Consider the following 20,392-nt stretch of genomic DNA (forward strand, 5'->3'; position numbering starts at 1 on the left):
TAAAAACAGAAAAGAACGTAAAGGATTTCAAAATGAGCACAGAAAAACAAAATAAAATATTTAATTGATATTCTATGAAAGACAGGAAATGGTTGAGGTGCGATCTCCGATCAAAACCAATTAAAATCCGTTTCAAAAAAAAAAACACCCACCTCTTATCTGTCTGACATAATAATAATAATAATAATACAATATTTAAAAAGCGCATAATAATCATAAGTTTATCTTTCGCCATGGTGACTCCCCCCCCCCCTCCCCACCCCTCCCCCCCCCCCCCCCCCCCCCTCCCTCCACCCTCAATAATTTATTCCAAGTTTGCCACTGGTTCATTGCCATTTCCTCTATCAGGAAATCGTTTATCATGGAGGAAAAGCCAAGCTTTCCTATTGAGAAACCATTCTTCCTATATAGTGGGGGGGGGGGGGTGGGGGCACTGTACTCATAAAATCACTTTGCAGTGGTGCCCTTGTTAACGATTAATTTCGATCAAGCTTCATCATATTTAAACAGGGTAAAACAAGATTAAATACGAAATTAAAGGGTTTGAACATTGGGAATGTAAATTGCACCGAAGAGTGAATTCAATTTGGAAAGGAAATTTAGAATCCGGTTTTTAATCACTTCAAACTGAACAGTAGCCTTATTTAATATCCTTCCTCTTCATTATTTGTTAAATCTTTCCTACGTGTTCTGTCATTTGATTGAACTTCAGCTGTACGACTACATCACAGTTCTAAACTACATACCAGGGAAGGCAGGGATGATATGCTTCCCACTTCCAACCTTGCTTTAATAATTCAGTACGTTTGTCGGCCCTAAACTGTTGGTCGTTATGACAAACACACGTGAAACATGTACATGTAGCATAAGCAACAACAAAATTATTGTCTAGCCCCCCCCCCCCCTTACTCAACATCATGCAGTCGTTTTGGGGTCGTATTGTCGGGGTCATCTCGTGGGGAGGGGTTGTTGAACATATATATGTATATATTATTTTATCATCATGTATTTTTTCCTTCTTTTCTTTTTCCTCTTTATTTGAAAAGAAGAAGAAAAAATGTTGTAAAAAGTATTAAGAGTAATTTAATTTATTTTCATCCCTGTATTGTATTCCAGAAGAGACATGCAGTAGTACATTAACTTATGTCATTCCTGGTTAATGTCATCTTTACTCTTGCACTCAATTATCTATGTTATTAAAAAAAAACGAGAATGATTCCATTTGTATAAATTTTAATGAATAAAACTTGAATTGAATTGAATCGAATTGAATTGCAGTATCGTGGACGAATAATTGTTTGTTTTTTGTGGAGTTTTGTAATATATGACACAAGAGATTGTATCGATCGCACGATGTATCTATATGTTTACCTTTAATGTTGTGTGTATATTATATGTAGTCCTTTAAGCACCGAAGTGTTGATTGTCAATCAATGACTGATGTAGTTTCGATGAGGAAGAGTATTCGTGCTTGGTACTAAGGTGTTTGCTATATATACATCAATACGAATAAACACGGGAGGAGTATTTCTTCTCATCATCGTTGTCTATCCGACACATACACACACGCACACGCACGCACTCTCTCTCTCTCTCTTACTCATTCTTTACTTTCTTAGTGTCGTTTTCTATTCGTCACTTGCCTTGTTAAATTCTTTCTCTCTCTCTCTCTATATATATTTTTTCTTTCTCTCGCCCTTGCACTGCCTCTTCCCCCCTAATCTTTCCCTCTCTCTCTCTCTCTCTCTCTCTGTATCTTCCTCTCACCCTGCATTCACCCTCTCTCTTTTTCTCTCTCTCTCCCTCTCTCTCTCTCTCTCTCTCTCTCTCTCTCTCCACTCCTCGTTCAGGTCATTTTGATTTACACAAACATTTCAAATAAGACATAAGTAATGATCACATCGTCTTTCTTTTTTTTAATATATTTAATTTGAGTCACATAATTGCCATCAGTCATTTTAAAAAACATTACCAGTTAACTCCAGCGGAACAATCACACACATGAGTTAATTGCCGATTCATAATTGATCATTTTTCAGCTAACGATTATATACTAGTAGCCCCTTCAGTACGAATGAATTCTTCATCAAATACAGTGAAAGTAGTTTTAGTAATAATCATATGCATTGTTGATGAAATTACATCATGTGTCTAAACCATACACTTCTTAGGAATACATTTTGTTTAAATAAGTCTGAATAAAAAAATATAAAAAATGTTTGTGCACTATATTTTCTATAACAAAAGAAAACAAAGAAAACAAATGTGAGAAAATAAAATAAAGAGAAAATTATAAAATACAAAGGGTTGGCATTCCAAACGGCTAAGAACTGCCGTTTACACAATTATACAAAGACTAAGAAATCCTTCGTCAACCAGTTCATAGGAATCATGGGTGTCTATAAGTTGTGCTTTTATGTTTTTCACTTCTTCAGAATAAAATCAATTTAAGATGATTACTTGATAAATTACATAATGAAAATAAAGATTACTTGATAAATTACATGATAAAATAAACAATTCTAATAATCTTAAAATGTGCATGGTCTTATGATGTAGATTCACAACCCCCCCCCCCCCCCCACAAAAAAAAAGTTTGTACTCACTGCATGTATGCCTCCAACTGTATTGACACTGGCATGTTCAAACATCCATTATGACATTGCTATGCTCCGATGCTCCTATGATTCTGATACCTTGTAATATGGGGGCGTTTCGGACAAATGCATGAAACTTCAGCTACCATTGGATCTCGGGCTAAAAACACTGACTAATCATCCGTGGCAGAACACTATCTTCTGACTTCATTCATTTGATATCTTTGTACCTTCTCAAGAAATTGAGATTACCTTGTTTGTGCTATAAAGACATATTTTGGCAGCTGCTGGAGAAATTCTCATTCCTGATTTTAATCACACAGGTTCCCTTTTTACCCCCATTTAGCTAAAGAAACAAAGACCTACAGAGCTTTTACTTAGAAATTATGCAATTTAAAACCATTCTGGAATAATGAATCACACCCTGGTGCCCTAATTATCGATGCAATCAACAGAGAAAAGATGCTTTTAGTTACAGATTTATTTCAAAAAGGATTCCTTTTTTTTTTTGGTAAAAAGGAACTCATTATTAAGAGACTTTCTCAATGCTAGCAAGCAAGATAGGGAGCTAAGCAAATCATTATTCAAACTGAAGATACATCCAGAACATGTCAAATGCACAATAATGCTGATGTTGGTGAATTTGAAAGTGTTATTTGACAGAATATTTTGCATAATCTAGATACATGAACTAGAGATACCCATCAGCTCTATCATAGTTCTACCTCTCTGCCCCCAAAACAATAATGCAGTTTGTGTTTCACATGGTTGTTCAGGTACCACTATCTTTCACCAATTAACCCATCAACTCTCGAACCTGGTGGCTACTGTATAAAGCCTATGGCAATGAAGGTATTCAGTATTCAACTGGTTAATTAAATATTTCTCAAACACCTAAAACCCAATTTCTAAATGTAAGTTCCTTTCTTGCAAAAGACGTGAACACCATGGTCTGTACTCTACTAATTGAATCTAACCTGATCTTGTGTCTAAGATAGCAGTTAAATAACAAAGTAAAACTAAAGCCTCAGACTTTGCTACCCTGGATTTTCAACAATTAAAAGCCCAAACTCAGGTTTAAATTTGAGTACAATACAGCCTACAAAGACATCACCATCTCCACACAAAAATCAATTTCTCACCATGCTGTCACCATTTAACAATTTATTTTTTTTCATCCCAAACAACATACCATAAAGTCCACAATAATGTATAAATACAGTTAAAATATGCCTTCTACAGTTGTATTGCTTTTCAATTTGACACTTTTGAGACCTCCTAAAACTTCCCACCACACTGGAATAGCCATCTTATAATGATAAACTATACATGTAGCCTGTGTAATTCCATGTATATATAATATATAAAATATCTTCAGAACATTAAATATGTATCTAAAAATATGGTTTACTTCAGGGGACGAATGCACTGTTCATTACTTTGTCTCCTTTTTACTCCTGAAAGATAAAAAAAAAAGAATATAAAGAGGAGAGAAAATTAATAATTGCATGATCTACTAAAACAAAAGATTACAGGTGAGTACAATTTTTCTTTCTTTTTTGTTTTCTCTTTTGTTTTCTTGTTTATTCATCCACCATTGGCATTGATTGCCAATTTGAAGAAAATGTTGCTATACAGATTAAGGGAGGGGAATCACAACTACTTTATTATCTACTTTAAACCGATTATTAGTTTTACTAAGGGCAATTTGCAACATACACTAGTCACATTCACTAAAGGCTTGTTCAGCTATGACCACAAGAAATTCACCAAGGTTTTTTAAAAGTGTAAATGAAAGGATTTACTCGCTGAGCTGTAATAAGATACAGAAACATGAAGAGTATCTCACTTGATATCATCATAAAAAGCTGCTGTGGTATTGCAGCGTCATATCTGAACGAGGCTTAAATGTCATCGCTTGTTTATATGCAATGCTGGTATTTAATTAGTAATACTAACAAAATAGAAGTATTAATCATTTCAAGAGCACATGTGAAATATCAAAACGAAGTGAAAGTATTGTCAAGAGTATTCTATTTGGAAAGAGGAAGGAAACGAAAAGTAATCAACAGTTCTAAACTCCAGGTTTTGTATAATGTGTGGTCCCATAAATATTTGTGTGATAAGTAAGATATGTTTTAATTTTTAACTTTGGACATCACGTAAACAATGCCTTTATTATCTAGATGAGAGAGACCTAAAATCAGGGGTGGTATTCTGAAAGCAGTATTATCTTTATGGTTAGTAAGACAATATTAATTAATATATCAATTGAAATAAAATTTAACAAATAAAAACTTAGGACAAGTCATTGGTTAAATGTCTGAGCAAAACCAGCTGTGTTTGTGGAGACATTAGTATTACTTCTGCGCATTTTGAGTTTGTGATGACAATTTACATGTTAACCTAAAATAAAAGATACTGTTTTCAGAATACAGCCCTGCTTTTTGAGGTGCAAGGCATTTAAACAGTTAGAAATGTTACATTCTAAGTTATGGACTACCCCCCACCCCCCCCCCCCCCCCCTCCCCTAAAAAAAAGATCATGTTGCTTTTACAATATCACCCCTGATTTAGTTCTTTCTCATCTAGATAATAAAGGCCTTGTCAATTCTTTGTTTACCTGATGTCCAAAGTTAGTAATTAAAACATAATTTGTTTATGACACAAATATTTTACAGGATCACACATTTATACGAAACCTGTAGTTTAGAACTTTTGATTACTTTTCATTTCCTCTCTCTTTCCAAATATAATACTCTTGACAATACTTTCACTTCAAAGCTCTAATCATGTTTGCCAAGTAGCTACGGTATTTTGGGAGACACTGAAACTTTGTATACATTTGCATTATAGTTGTTAGATCTCAGCCTTCTGTTGTTTTGTTTTTATGTTGTTCCCTTAGAAGTAAAAGTTAAGTTTAAGAATAGTATAATGACGCTACATGTACATGATGATGTGAGGTATGAATAGATTATTACCTTGCATGAGAAGTAAAAGTTAAGTTTAAGAATAGTATAATGACGCTACATGTACATGATGATGTGAGGTATGAATAGATTATTACCTTGCATGAGAAGTAAAAGCTAAGTTTAAGAATAGTATAATGACGCTACATGTACATGATGATGTGAGGTATGAATAGATTATTACCTTGCATAGATGGTGTATCTGCCGAGTTGTACTAGTTGAGCACTCTCGTTGGTGACATGACAGGCAAACAGTAGCCAGTTACGAGGCTGCACCATGTAAGCAAATCGCATGAAGAGAGCAGAATAGACACACAGAGCTGGCCACAACAGAAGGGTAAAGAAGGAAAATGGCATTGATAAAACAACAACAACAAAAAAGATTTTCAAGAAAATTGTGTAATTACATGTATCAGGGCATATATAATAATAATAGTTTGTTTTTATATAGCGCTTTTTAGGACCGCAGGCCCTCTCAAAGCGCTTCACAGATATATATTATTACAGACATAAAAGCCGTGGTGGGACTTGAAGGGGGAAAAAAGAAAATTCATTGACAATAAATCTGTCAGTATTGAACTCACCTACTGTCATTCTAGGGCTGATGATCTCAGGATCTCTTTTCATATCAGCCAAGGCTGCTAGAGGTATACCCCAGTTCGCAACTAAACAAAAAGATAAACAACAGGAGTCTTCAACATTCAATTAAAGCCCCACTGCACTACTTATAGCTACTTGCGCCCTCTATACAACCAACAATGCCTATTAAAGCGGTACCCGTTGATCCCCCACGATGCCCTTTTTTCTTATGTTAATTGAGAGCTGATTTGATGAGATATCCCCCTGCCAGTAACCTTGCAAGGAGGTCTTATCTGTCCATGCCAAACTAGTGCAGAAGGGCTTTAAAAAAAAATTAAATGTCTAAGTAATGCTTAGATTTATATCTCCATGATTCACTGTTATACATTTCCACCATGATGCATTTGTGAAGATTCAATTATCATGCATTTTCAATTTCAATATTAATTGTTCATATGTCACATTCTTTCTATTTGCATAATTAGCATTCAATCTATTCAATCAATTAAAGAGAAGGTTGAGTTCTGGGAAGAGGTGAAAAATAATTTGTGAGCGTTATCATTCTTATTATGCAAGTTTGGAAGAACATCAGATAACACATGTTCCCTGAAAAGCATGGCTCTTCAAATGCCTTCATATTCTAAATATGTCATTAACATCGTAAAACTCGGGGGTAGGATTTTTACGCCACGTGTTCGTGTAGTCCCATATACATCTTTCCGTGTTCAGTGTTTGTAACTTTACCAAGACTTGGCCAAATTTCTTATCATTTTGATGATTCCAGAACCTTGCAATACACACAAATTCTCACATATTAGATGATCAACCTTTTCTGGTCGATTCCACACCGTTTCTTCCACAATGCAATCGCATGACCAAAACTCAACTTCATCTTTAAAGATGTGTTCTACATTTCTTGAACTAGTATTGATGTGTAGACTATAGAGTATTCCAATTAAATAGATCACACAGATAAAAAAAAAAAACTGAATAATGACCAAAGTGAAAGAAATGAAAACTATTTTATTTTCCTTCACATTAACATATAATTCATCACGAAAAATTGAATAAGGTGATGGAGCTTAAAGATTCAAAACATTAAAATGTGTTTACTCACCTGGCCCCCAGAAATGCTGTAGTGATGTCATGTAAAGAAGAAGAAGAGACAAGTTAGTACATGTAATCGAGAAGAAATATGTTCCTACGTGTATTTGAGTTAAATCTATTTATTGTTGTCAATGTGATATGAATCCCTACCTTGTGTTGTAAAAAAAAAAGTGGGGGGGGGGGGAATAAATATAAATCTTAGAAAATAATGCAAAGGAAAATGATTGGCTACATTTTATATATTTTTTTTAAAGATGGATACATATTTTTTTAATCTTGTGACACACCCATTTGTTGAAATGTTTAGAACTGAAAAAGGGCCACATCAGATACTTTTTTCTTCAAAATTGCAAACAAAATCAGTGGTAGCCTTCTGTCCAAGAAGAAAATTTTTTTTTATTCATATCAACATAAGAAAATATTTGTGATGAATGATACACTGGCAGACTACATGTACTTTAGACCCGTCAGTGATACTGTTGTATTTTTACAACAATGCCGTCTAGGACAAGGTCAAAGTGAACTGAACCGATTGCAGACAAGTCAGTCATGGATGATATTCCTCTACACGGAACATGAACCTCCAATGTTACCCATTCAGTAAACACAATGTTCTTTTCATGGGCCACCGACCTCTGAACAAACATCACATCTTGACATACATGTATTTACAATGTGTATTACTATTAATAAATGAGTTCTCTACGTGCTCTCTGGTTAGATGGTATAAAGGTGTAGCCATAATTCTACTCCACAAGTTTACTATTTACATCATCATCATCAAGTCAGCATTTTCCCTTTTATGAGGGGTTACTGACTTTCGTGCCATGATGACATGCCCTCCCTCCATTTCTTTTTGTCTTAATTAAGCTTCCTCCTCATTCAGACCAACCTTACTGCTTTCTTTGTTCATCATATCTTTTCATGAAATCTTAGGTCTTCCTACAAAGTGTGTATCTTGAATTGTATTTCCAACTCCAAAGCTTGAACATATTCTTTCCTGCCACTGCAATTTATCAAATTTATTCTACACAGATACCAGCAGGTGAATTAAAAAGCATATACATGTAACCATAGATGGTGAAAGCATCAATTATGAGATTGAAACAGGTTAATCTCTGCAGGAGGAAATATTATTACTACCGGTAGACTACGTACATGTATATCACAACAACATTTAAATAGTTTCTAATTTCTATCTGAATCTTTCAAAACCCTGATCCCACTTTTCCAATAACTACATGTATAAAGAAAGAACGTCCCTAGTATTCAATTATTAGGAGAATAAAAATTACTCTTTTTAACAAAGTATCAGTGATTGTGATTTTGTTCTCATCCATTTAATAAAAATAGCTCAGTTAGCTCAATTACTTTAAAACTACTTTCATATTTTGTTTACAAGAAGAATAAAGGAGTGTACAATACATAAACATGTACATGTAAGATATACGATTACAAATATACAGGTAGTTATTATCATTGTTACTGGTAAGGTGGGACCAGGGCTTTAAACGTGCACAGTAGATGTATTTGCCAGCGTTACATCGTATAGCTGGCAAATGTTGTTTATACGGCCAATAAGTGGTGAACACTAATTGTTCTCCGGCATGCGTGACAGAATTATTCAATTCCGTTGCGTCGAAGGTGTTTCATTTGAATATGAAAAGAGAGGATGCGAGATAAGGGTGTGGTGTGTAGAGGGAAGTCATTCTAGCTTTCCAAGGACCGCACACTAGCACGTTTTAAAAAAAAAAAATTATATGGAGTTCTTTTTAAAGAGTGAACTAAAAAATGATAATAGGTATAGGAGACGTTGTTGCATCAAAGTTTAGGTTGTGGTGGCCATAGGGTCTTTTCAGAGTTTAGTGCTGATTCAGTTTTATCTCTGTTTTTTTAAACCCGGGCATAATTAGGGTTAGGGCATAACAGTTTAATTAGTTATGATTTCACATGATTAAATGTTAAGAGGTATAAAAACATTATATATGTATGATTCTCAGACAGAATTTGTTAGAAGTTGTTTTCATACTTTGAAAAATGAAAGTGTTGATAATTTATGTGAAATAAATGCTGTATCTATATGCTAGTAGCTCGGCAGGCTATATCCCAAAATATTGTATAATTTTGTCAGAGTGACTTCTGGATGTGATGGTTGTTATGGGTGATATTATGTGATAAACGATGTTAGGATGAACTATAATTTACCAAATGTATCAATTAGTAGGTGGTTTCCCGGCAAAATTTGTATCCTCACGTATCAGTCAAAACATATATTCTTTCACATGATTAGTAATAAGACCTTCCATTTCATTTTTTTGAGAGGGGGGCGTTTCCAACCCCTGTCCACACACAACATTTTCCGTGATTAGCTATACCGTTTCGCGACAGTAATACCGTTTCGCGATAGTTTTACGATGAAATTGTGTGTGTGGACGCTCACTAACGATACGTCGTATAACGAAACGCAGGTTTGGGCATCGTTTCGAACTGAAACTCGATAAAGAATCACGCCTAATCACGAAAATGTTGTGTGTGGACAGGGGGAGTGTAACTAGTGTAACTAACTGGGCGGGGCTTAACGTGACCTCGAGCGAAAGGAGACCAGACTGTAGAGTTTCAGGATTACTTTCTTCTGTTTATGGACATCCTTGAATTTATACGATGATTATTTATATGAAGTTTCTTGTGTGTGGACACTGTGAAATTTATAGATGATTCTTTATACGACGTTTCGTTATAGAGTTTCGGGATAAATTGTTTTGTGTGTGGACACGCTGCAAAACTGGTCTGTACCTTTAAACGTGCACAGTAGTATAAAGAGCTAAACATGTACTTCCTCATTCCAATGACTGTTAAGTCACCTCCAGCTATCTCTCTTTTCATGAAGCGGATTAGTCTAGCTCCCAAACCTCAAGAGTTTGAATGGGTGAATCCATTTGCGAGGGTGATTACGTCAGGGAGATTCACTTTATCCTGCTTAAGTACTGTTACATCCCCCTCCCCCCCCCCCCAAAGAAAAACAACAACATCAACAACAACAACAATAAAAAGAGAGACAGAGGGGGAGTCAATTGGAGAATACTATCAGCTTGAAAATAGACTTCCAAAGTGTTTTTTAAAACCCATGTCAAGAAAATTAACTGCATGCAGTAAGATTTGGCTCTATCTTATTCTGATCACATGTTTATTTATTTCTTTAAATGTTTTCTTTGATTCATTTATGACAAAAATACAAACGTAAATTTGTATAGGGATAATAATCTTAAAACATCCAATGCATTCAACTACAAGATCAGAATCATATTTCAACCAATTGAATCACCAATAACTTTGACCTTGTTTCGAAATCCCTCGCAATAACCATGAAGTATGGAATAAATGGGAATAAAAGGGGAAATAAACGAAACAAAAACAAAACAAAATTACAAGTATGAGAGGACATGATGTGACAATCTAAAGAGGTCATGAGAAAGTGTGCTTGTTACAAGGAAATGTCTCACACGAATGATCACTGAAGAGGATGACCAGCCACAAAGCAGCCACAGACAATGAGTCACTTTGTCTCGGTTTACATAACATTCCTAATCAGGCTTCATCATAATTATGTATCATAGTTCCTATATTTTATATCAAACATAGGTACATGTATATACAATTACAGTGTGTTACTTTAAAAGAAATCATGATTTTTTTTTTTTTTGTGTGTTTGCAAATGACCATGTCCTGATAAATTAGTACTGTTTAAAAATGTCAAAGTTCAATTCGATCTCTTTCAAATGATACCAAATATGATATGATACTGTTATGCATGAATGGTTTTAAAATTTAAATGAGAGATGTCAAAAGTAGTTTGCACACAGAAGTGGTGCATAATGTGATTTCATTTCATTAAGTACAATGCTAAAAAAAAGGGGGGAGCAGAAGATAAGTGATATTCCATTTGTTTCTATATTCATCTTTCAACATTTTATGAAACCTTGAATGAGATATTGATCCATAATCTACCTAAATTGACAGGACAGTGTAATTAAATTAAATGGGAGTGAGGTACTTCAATCAATGGTTCATTGAGTTGATGCATAGATCCCACTCTCAATTGCAAATCAATTTTTACATTGTTGGTTTAAATTGCTTTGTTTCAATAATTGGAGGCTCTAGCATCACACAGGTGAGTGGATTAAATTTCTTTGCTCTTATATATTACAATAAATTGATAAATAAAATGTTCAGAAAAACGTGGGATTTCCATTTTTCAGGAAACACAAAGACTTAACTCCACCCAACACCCCATTGAAGTCAATGGCTAGTGAAACTTAGACTTAACTCCTTACGGCCCAAATGCTCAGTGACACATAAACCACTTTGTCTAAAAATGGCCAAAATGGAGTTACGTCTTTGTGTCACTAACCCCTCGAAATGTACTTGTTTATTTTGCTCAGAGTTTGGGACAAGTTGGGTTTCCTTTTCATAAAAACACTCTGGATATCTTGACTAATAAATGAAGTTAGACAATATACTGTCAATATGCATTATCATGACATATACAATGTCCATGAATACTTTTGTGTACTGAATAATGCATAAATCAACACTACCGGTATATAGAATCAAGAGATAACCACATTTATAGATCTGTCATTTCAGCAGAGAAAAATGAATCAATATTACTTACCGTGCTGATGATCATTGATGACATCATAATAAGATCAGCGTTTTACAGTCAGATGAGTAATCCATAAAGCCACAAACAAGTACATAGTGCAAAAGAAAAAAGAGAAAAAGAGAAAATAAAGCTTAACACAGAAATGGTAGCTGATCATGTTTCTTAGTTCTAATGAAATGCTGTGTAAGACCAGATTCTGTCTGTTATTATATATTTTTTATTCTTCAATCATTCATGTCCTCCTCCCTCCCTTGAAGGCTTGCACACATCCCACAAAGATCGAGCAACCCCCAAAAATACACCCATGTTTGCGAGGGTTAGAATGAAAGGCAAGGACTGTCTCTGTTTTACAGTTGAGGGTGTGTTATTTTCTCATCTGATTGTGTGCACGACACAGTAACACTCCAGGGAGTGGACTTAAATGTATTTTTCTATATTGAGCCTTGCTTAGATAAATCAATCCCTGGAGACACAGAACTGTGGGGGATAAGTTCAAAGGAGAATCCAACCATCACAGGCAACTACTCTATAAGTAGTAGAGGTGTCGTGGTCGAGTGGATATGTCACCGGACTGTGGATCACAAGGTCCACGGTTCAAGTCACTAATGTCCTTTGGCAAGACATTGATCTACATTTGCCACTCTCCACCCAGGCGTTAAATGGTTACCCGGTAGGATGCGAAAGTTAATGTGGTTAGATTAGTAAGTGGCGCTTGTAAAGTGGCGACTGGCTGGAATGCTACTTAGGGAGTGGAAAATATGCATACATTGTGTTGCGGGCAAGCCTGAATCCGATGACCGGGTTATAATATGTGCTGCGCCTAGAAACAAAGATTTAGGCACATTATAAATGTGAGCTATTATTATTATTATTATTAAAAGAAAGGAAAATACTCCTAGAAGAAGACTGGTGAAAGTTTGAATGAAAAGGGGAAAAAAATGAGAAAGATTGATTCTTTGAATTTGGTAATCTATGCAAAGTTGCCTTTCTCTATAAGCTCATGCTTCCATTACATGTACATGTACATTACCAATACCTTGTATGTCCTACAAATTTCTTATGCTAAATGTGTTAGAAATGTCTAGTTAATTTAATAGATTAGTGAGACGTAACATCATCTGAGCGACAGTGAACCAATGTGATTGGCCTATATTTGATGCTGTCCTTGCAGGGACTGCTACTGTGATCAGCTGTCGACAATTATCCGTTGATACTTGAACTGGCTATTGTTTGCAAGTGCACATTGTACACTTTTTTTTTAAAGACCGTCAATACTACTGGACCAGAAGGGATTAGACCACACAGCGAGGTCACTGACAGGTGGCTATCTCATTAACTCAGCTCTCAACTAACATAAGAAACAGAGGATCATGGGGGATCAACAGGCACTGATTGGGGAAGTTTTCTATATAGAGGGAGCAAGTAGCTACAAGTAGGACAGTGGGGCTTTAAAGCCTGGCTTGGTGATATCAATATGTCATCACAAAAAAGTCAAGGCTTGTCCTCATTGCACTAAAACAGAAATATCTCGGGTTTGATACTCGATTAGGCAATTTTTGAACCCCTGTTTTCTTTTGTTGAAATTATAGTAAGGTTGACAATGACATTTGACAATGATTTTTAATGATTGCTGGTGAAACTTCAGCAAAATACAATTATTTAATTGTTGTAGTCTCTGTTGTAGTCATCACAGCAGATAAAAGTCACAGTTCGTGAGACTTCTTTACTTATTTTCTGTTATATGTTACTAAATGTATGTATGGATGTTTTTGATAATGTTCATATTAATTATATTCTTCAAGAAGTTTGTATCTACATATTATGTTGCATTTGTTTACAGGGCCCCCTGGAAAACAGTACTTTGATTACTGAGGGGGCTACCCTGTTTAAATAAAAACGGAATAAATAAATCAATCAATAAATAAATAAACAAAATTCGCCAGCAGACCAACATTATACATCTCACCAAGTAATTCAAACTTCTGCATTGATGTAGTATGCGGGGATAGAGCGAGAATACCGACACAGCAACATATCTATATGTACGACAGTGTATCTTTCTTGCTCCCTCGACGAGACAACTCCACCCAACAACCCCCCCCCCCCCTCCCCCTCTCTCTCTTTCTAACTCTCACCCCCTCCTCTATCATCATGCTCTTATCCCCCTCCCCCTCTCTCTCTCTCTCTCTCTCCTCTCTTTCATCTTCCCATTTGTTGTTTCATTTTCTCATATTTTTTTTCTTTTTTTAATTATCCTTTTCTTTTTCTTAATTTCTTCTCTCCCTTTTTCTTTCTTGTTCTTTTTTTTTTCTTTTCTTTTTCTTTCTCTCGCATTTTCCCCGACGGCAGCGCAATTTTACCACAAAATCCTGATAGGTGGGAGGGGGGTGTCGCACCCCTCCCCCCCCCCCCCCTTTGCGACACCCCTGTGTCACTCCAGCAAAGCATAGAGAGTCCATGCTAATGCGTATGGACCTCTAGCACTGCATGTATGTGGTATGCACGGGGTGGATTTTTTTTAGTATTAAGATCATAAAATGTAAGACAAATACAACATGACATAGGTTATGTTATATTTGTCTTACATTTTACAGTATTTAAGATTATTAAATTATTTTTATAATAGAAAAAAAGAATTCAAAACTAACTTTTAAAGCCCTTTTTCCTCCTTCTTTTACAGAGACGGCAGCATGATTCCCTCCTCGATTGCGATGACATCAAAACTGCGCACTTTACGCATACCATACACTGACTTCTACATGCGCTACAATTCGCCACAAAGACAGCTCGCCCCTGAACAACTCGACACAATACCCTCCCTGGATATCTCGCCACAATACCCTGGACAACTCGACCGTAGCAAGTTGTGCAGGGTATTGTTGCGAGATGTCCAGGGTATTGTGTCGAGCTGTCTTGGGGCGGGTTGTTTTTGTGGCGAGTTGTCTAGGCCCCGGTGAAAACATACGTGACTCGTGACCAACGAACTCAAACCAAGATTTCGATGCTCGTGACCCGTGGCTCTTGCGCAACATCTGACGGGTAGTTTTCTTATCTCGCAGACGTTTTCATTTATTGCTTTATCGCAGGTTTAAAGCACCTAGGCCTCTTATTCCGCACAAATTTCTAGATAGACTTTCGAAATGCTTATTATTAGTATCATTATTAATATTATTATTATTAAGACCCCAAAATTGCTAAATTGAATATTATACTTTGGAATTATATAGTAATGCTCCGCCACCTCTGTCGGCTAATAGTTGGGCTGAAATGTATAATGTATTTAATATAATACCAAACTCTAAAAACGCTCGTACGCAATAGCCTACCGCTGAGCTGTGTACACAACCGATCGCGTCCATATCAACATGCATATATTCGGACGTAAGCGGTCGCGAACGGTCTTTAAAAACAAAGGTCATAAAATCCGAAAATGGCGCACGTTAGCTGAATTGCGGATGGGCTATAAGCAAACAAGTAGGCCAGATGTCTGGAAACCAAGGAAATTTACACCAACGAAACTTGTAAGTTCCATTCTTTATTTATTTGTGATCCCATTTAATTAATTAGTAGGACATTTGAAAGTGTCATACCGCAGGCTTTCAAATGTGTCGCGTTAATGTGCTGGTGCCAGTGTTGCCTGTTTTACTACACAGTCAGGATAGTGATGCTCCTACATGTATGTGTGCCCTGTGTCAGGCAAATTCATGCAAAAAAATATATTCAAAAAATTGACTTGAAAACACATCACACAATTAGTCTGAACCGAGTCAGGAGCAAATTTGAAGAAATTATATTTTTAAATGTTGTAAAACCAAAGATATAAGAAGAAAACTGACCAAGTATCTGTACTAAAAATCGTACATGTAAAATTGGTCGTACACATTCGACAGCTGAATATGACGCGCACGGTTGCATTACGTGCATTCTCGAATCCAAAATCGTACCTCACACACACAATCTCGCCATACCGCGAATGGTCCGTCTTGGGGAGCTAGCCGGCTGAGAGTTTGCAGCGATACCAACGCAGCTTCGGAGCTCCGCAGCGCGCCATTCTAGCGGGACTCGGAAAGGCAGTGGCCTAGCTTTTTGCCCAAACAACGCTAGATCGGCTGCTGGCAAAATGAAAATAACTACGATCGAGAACATCGTCGGTTTCTTAACTTTTCAGTGAGATAATTCTGAATTCTAATTGAGACTATATAATAAATTAAATCGACAAAGAAACCTCGGTAGAACTCTTATAACTATACAAAAGCTTGTTTATTTCTTCATTTGACATTTTGTTTTCGACCATTTTTTCGTGCGCGAGTCAATGTAAACTATGTATTACCAAACTTTCAACACGCAAGGAACGGGGAACACTCGCGGACCTCGTAACAAATTCGTTGCAAAAAAAAAAATTCAAGGGTGATTTTGAAGCAGTGAAGAACATTGGCGCTGCAATGCGCAGAAATATACTTGAAAGAAACTTTAAAAATAATACCTGAATTTTCAGAAAAACGTATTTGTATGAGTGTACCTAGATGTGACTTGTCTATAAATCAGATTTTATGAAGATTTGTTGGGAAAAAATGTCAATTTTTTCCGTTTGGTGGTCATTTCTAGGCTAATATTTTAAAAGTTGCATCAGTAATGGGCCCGATGTTTCCCTTATCGTACTCGCATGTTATTTCTACATAGATTAAACATAGGATGGTTAAGGGTAAGACCAGATAACATTATAAAAAAGATATATCCTTCCACCCTCCCATATCCAAGTTTTGGGCTGATTATTGCCGACCCACCGCAGCAAGGCCCTTCAGATTTTCGTACGCGCGCAAAGCGCCCTCTAGTGCCCCATGAATGTGCCTACCTCATGTATCAGCACGGCTCGCCGTATGCACGCGCGTCTCGACATTACCAGGGCGCTGACATTTTGCGCACTAAATTTCACATTTCTGTGCGTGGATACGTTCTTTTTCTCTTCTCATCTCATGCATATTCATTCCCTCCTGAACAACTGTCGAATCGATAACCAGGATTTTTGATTGTACCTCTAGGTTCAGTTAATCAAGCTCGTTCCAAAACTATATTATTTGTCCATATTTGTTTTTGCCAAAGTATTCTAAATGCGATCTGAAAATGACCTTATTTGTCACTTTACGACACTTAAAATTCAAGGTTTTTTTTAAGTTGTCATGGCAATAAAATACAATTTTTTTTAATGATCTCATGTATATATTTTGATTGCTCATCATTTTCTCCTCAAATTGATCATTTGGTTTTACAAGTCTCGTTGGGCAGATTTTAAGCTACGAGTCCTCAAAGATAAGGTAATTTTTTCCAATTTCTCCTAATTTCACACCTTTCACCCGAAATCGTAGTACATTATTGAATATGGAGCAAGATACGAGAATTGATAGTTATCATACAATTTATTATGATATTTCTGATGATTTAATTACCTAGTTTTGCAGATTTATAACGTGACACAAATACTAAACTGAGTTTGAAAATACAACAAAAGCAGCTGATTTATATATTTAGCGTGTACGCGAACACGTGTAGCCCGCTTCGGTCAGTGTAGTGTAACGCCACCCTACCGTTGTGTGAACAATCCCACATGCAGATAAATGTGTCTTGCGCACATTTGGAAGCATAAACACAAGTTTTAAAAAATATTAAAAATCGCTCGAATTGAATTTTACCATGACATTTTTAGATTATGTTTCTTTAGAATGTTGTTTTTAGATATACATGTCACAAGATTTTTTTTCTATTAGATTAAAAGAAAATCAAATATTTCTTGAGCATGGTCAGGGGAAATTTTTTATCGCCTGATGAGTGATGTGTGTTATGTTATTAACTGAAGCTGAGCCAGGTGTAGACCGAAAGCTTCAGTCTCTATAATCGTCGGTTGTTCCACTGAGACTACGTCTGGCTCCACTATAGACCTATAACCGGAGGTCTAGTGGAGCCAGACGTAGTCTCAGTGGAACAACCGACGATAGAGACTGAAGCTTTCGGTCTACACCTGGCTCAGCTTCAGTTAATAACATAACACACATCACTCATCAGGCGATAAAAAATTTCCCCTGACCATGCCCAAGAAATATTTGATTTTCTTTTAATCTAATAGAAAAAAATCTTGTGACATGTGCATATCTAAAAACAACATTCTAAAGAAACATAATCTAAAAATGTCATGATAAAATTCAATTCGAGCGATTTTTAATATTTTTTTAAACTTGTGTTTATGCTTCCAAATGTGCGCAAGACACATTTAGCTGCACGTGGGATTGTTCACACAACGGTAGGGTGGCGTTACACTACCCTGACCGAAGCGGGCTACACGTGTTCGCGTACACGCTAAATACCATATAAATCAGCTGCTTTTGTTGTATTTTCAAACTCAGTTTAGTATTTGTTTCACGTTATAAATCTGCAAAACTAGGTAATTAAATCATCAGAAATATCATAATAAATTGTATGATAACTATCAATTCTCGTATCTTGCTCCATATTCAATAATGTACTACGATTTCGGGTGAAAGGTGTGAAATTAGGAGAAATTGGAAAAAATTACCTTATCTTTGAGGACTCGTAGCTTAAAATCTGCCCAACGAGACTTGTAAAACCAAATGATCAATTTGAGGAGAAAATGATGAGCAATCAAAATATATACATGAGATCATTAAAAAAAATTGTATTTTATTGCCATGACAACTTAAAAAAACCCTTGAATTTTAAGTGTCGTAAAGTGACAAATAAGGTCATTTTCAGATCGCATTTAGAATATTTTGGCAAAAACAAATATGGACAAATAATATAGTTTTGGAACGAGCTTGATTAACTGAACCTAGAGGTACAATAAAAAATCCTGGTTATCGATTCGACAGTTGTTCAGGGGGGAATGAATATGCATGAGATGAGAAGAGAAAAAGAACGTATCCACGCACAGAAATGTGAAATTTAGTGCGCAAAATGTCAGCGCCCATCTAATACCGGCCGTGCCGATACGTGGTACCTGTGACTGTGTGAGCTAAACAAGAAGAATAACATTTGCCTAACAAACACAATTCATAACGCGTGGGACCAAGATATAAAATTCAGTGGAAAGTTCAATGGATTTACCTAGTGAAATACTGCATCCATGTCTGCTCGATTTTCTGTGCATCTGCTGCTGCTTTGCTGTCAGTAGCTGCACGACGACGTACCGTCATCTGGATGTTTTGTTTAATTTGATAACGAACATTCTTGTTCACAAAAGTATTCAAGGGGCGTCTGAGAATTAGAGAAGCCATGGCTCGAAAACAAATTGATGAAGACGCCCGCTACGTTACAGACCATATATCAACCTTATCTCTATGATAGCAACCCAAATGAAGTTTCTTCTTCTACTACTACCCCCCTCCCCCCCCCCCCCCCCCACTCAGTGTTATTTAGGAAACGCCGAATATATGCGTGTTCCCAGCACCCCCCCCCCCCCCCCTTTCAGCATAAGTCCGGTGTGTAAAGTCAATACCGGTAGACCTTTTTCTTGTGTTACGAGCCGGAGTTCCCGGAGTGGGAGGTGCCCCGCCCGGCCCCCCCCCCCCCCCCCCACTCAGTGTTATTTAGGGTACGCGTTAGCTCGTTCCCTCTTTTTGAAAGCACCCCCTATCTGAGGACTGCCAACAGTCAAAGAGATGAGAGAAAAAAAGAAGAACACCCCCTTTTTAAAGAAATCTCCGGGTGAAAAGTCAAATACACCCCTTTTTTTTTTTACAATTCTCGGGCTGGACTTTGTCGCACGAGTACCCCTTTACCGGACATTTTTGGTAACTTGCACGCATGCGGTCATTCCGACCCCGGAGGGCTGGGGGAGGTGCCGAGCTCCTACTCTACTACCAGTACTAATACTACCAATTCTTCTTATTATCTGGGCGTGATGGCGTTCACCTCAACAGAGCCGGTCAACGAATCTTGGCAGGCAACATGAAACGCCTCATCAACCGTGCTGACAGGCCAACCGACAACACGAGGCCAGGGCTGGACTCAACGGTCGTCCGATCAAGACACAGGCAGTCAACCTGGAGCAAGGCGGTTTCAAGCCATCTACCAAGAAAATCAGAGTCTTCATTCTGATGAGGAAAAAAGCAGCCCCGTAAAATTCTGCACCGAAGCTGTTTCTGGGAGATCTTTGGATTTCAGCGCAGTCGATCAAGATGGACATGAAAGACTGGGAGAAATATCTTCAATTTGTAAGAAGGGTATTGAATTAAATGAAAGTTTGACAAAATCAAGTGATGATCCGAAAATTATAGTTGACGGTCGGAAATATAAGTTCCTTGTGGGAACTGTGATAAGCCAGTCAAATGTAATTAACACGGCCTTCTTTGTTCTAATTGTAAAAAATGGTTTCACACTAATTGTCAAGCTATCAGTTTTTCAGAGTACCGCAGGTTATGAATGCCCTGATAAGAAGTGGAATTGTTTAACATGTTGTCTGCCATCTTT

The 20,392-nt window shown here is 36.7% G+C and overlaps 1 protein-coding gene across 1 annotated transcript; it reads right to left on the reverse strand.

The window, feature by feature from the left end:
• Positions 1-1,903: 1,903 nt before the first annotated feature.
• Positions 1,904-19,231, reverse strand: LOC578311 (mitochondrial pyruvate carrier 1). The gene is made up of 6 exons (XM_003727554.3): positions 19,028-19,231; positions 11,924-11,927; positions 7,262-7,277; positions 6,150-6,230; positions 5,750-5,885; positions 1,904-4,054 (listed from the first exon to the last, which is right to left on the reverse strand). Exons 1-6 carry the CDS (start codon positions 19,195-19,197, stop codon positions 4,033-4,035), a joined length of 429 nt encoding a protein of 142 aa, XP_003727602.2. The 5' UTR covers positions 19,198-19,231; the 3' UTR covers positions 1,904-4,032.
• Positions 19,232-20,392: the final 1,161 nt, after the last annotated feature.

The sequence above is a fragment of the Strongylocentrotus purpuratus genome, unplaced genomic scaffold (assembly GCF_000002235.5).
Source record: "Strongylocentrotus purpuratus isolate Spur 01 unplaced genomic scaffold, Spur_5.0 spur5_scaffold_21, whole genome shotgun sequence".
Classification (NCBI taxonomy): Eukaryota; Metazoa; Echinodermata; class Echinoidea; order Camarodonta; family Strongylocentrotidae; genus Strongylocentrotus; species Strongylocentrotus purpuratus.

Bases quoted from the DNA above. Each gene is read 5' to 3' on its own strand.
- LOC578311 (XM_003727554.3), bottom strand. From the start codon at position 19,197: ATGGCTTCTCTAATTCTCAGACGCCCCTTGAATACTTTTGTGAACAAG. The intron at 5,886-6,149 runs GTGAGTTCAATA...TGTTGTGGCCAG, and splicing joins CAGCCCTAGAATGACAGTAG to CTCTGTGTGTCTATTCTGCT. The intron at 4,055-5,749 runs GTAATAATCTAT...TTTATCTTTCAG, and splicing joins AGATACACCATCTATGCAAG to GAGTAAAAAGGAGACAAAGT.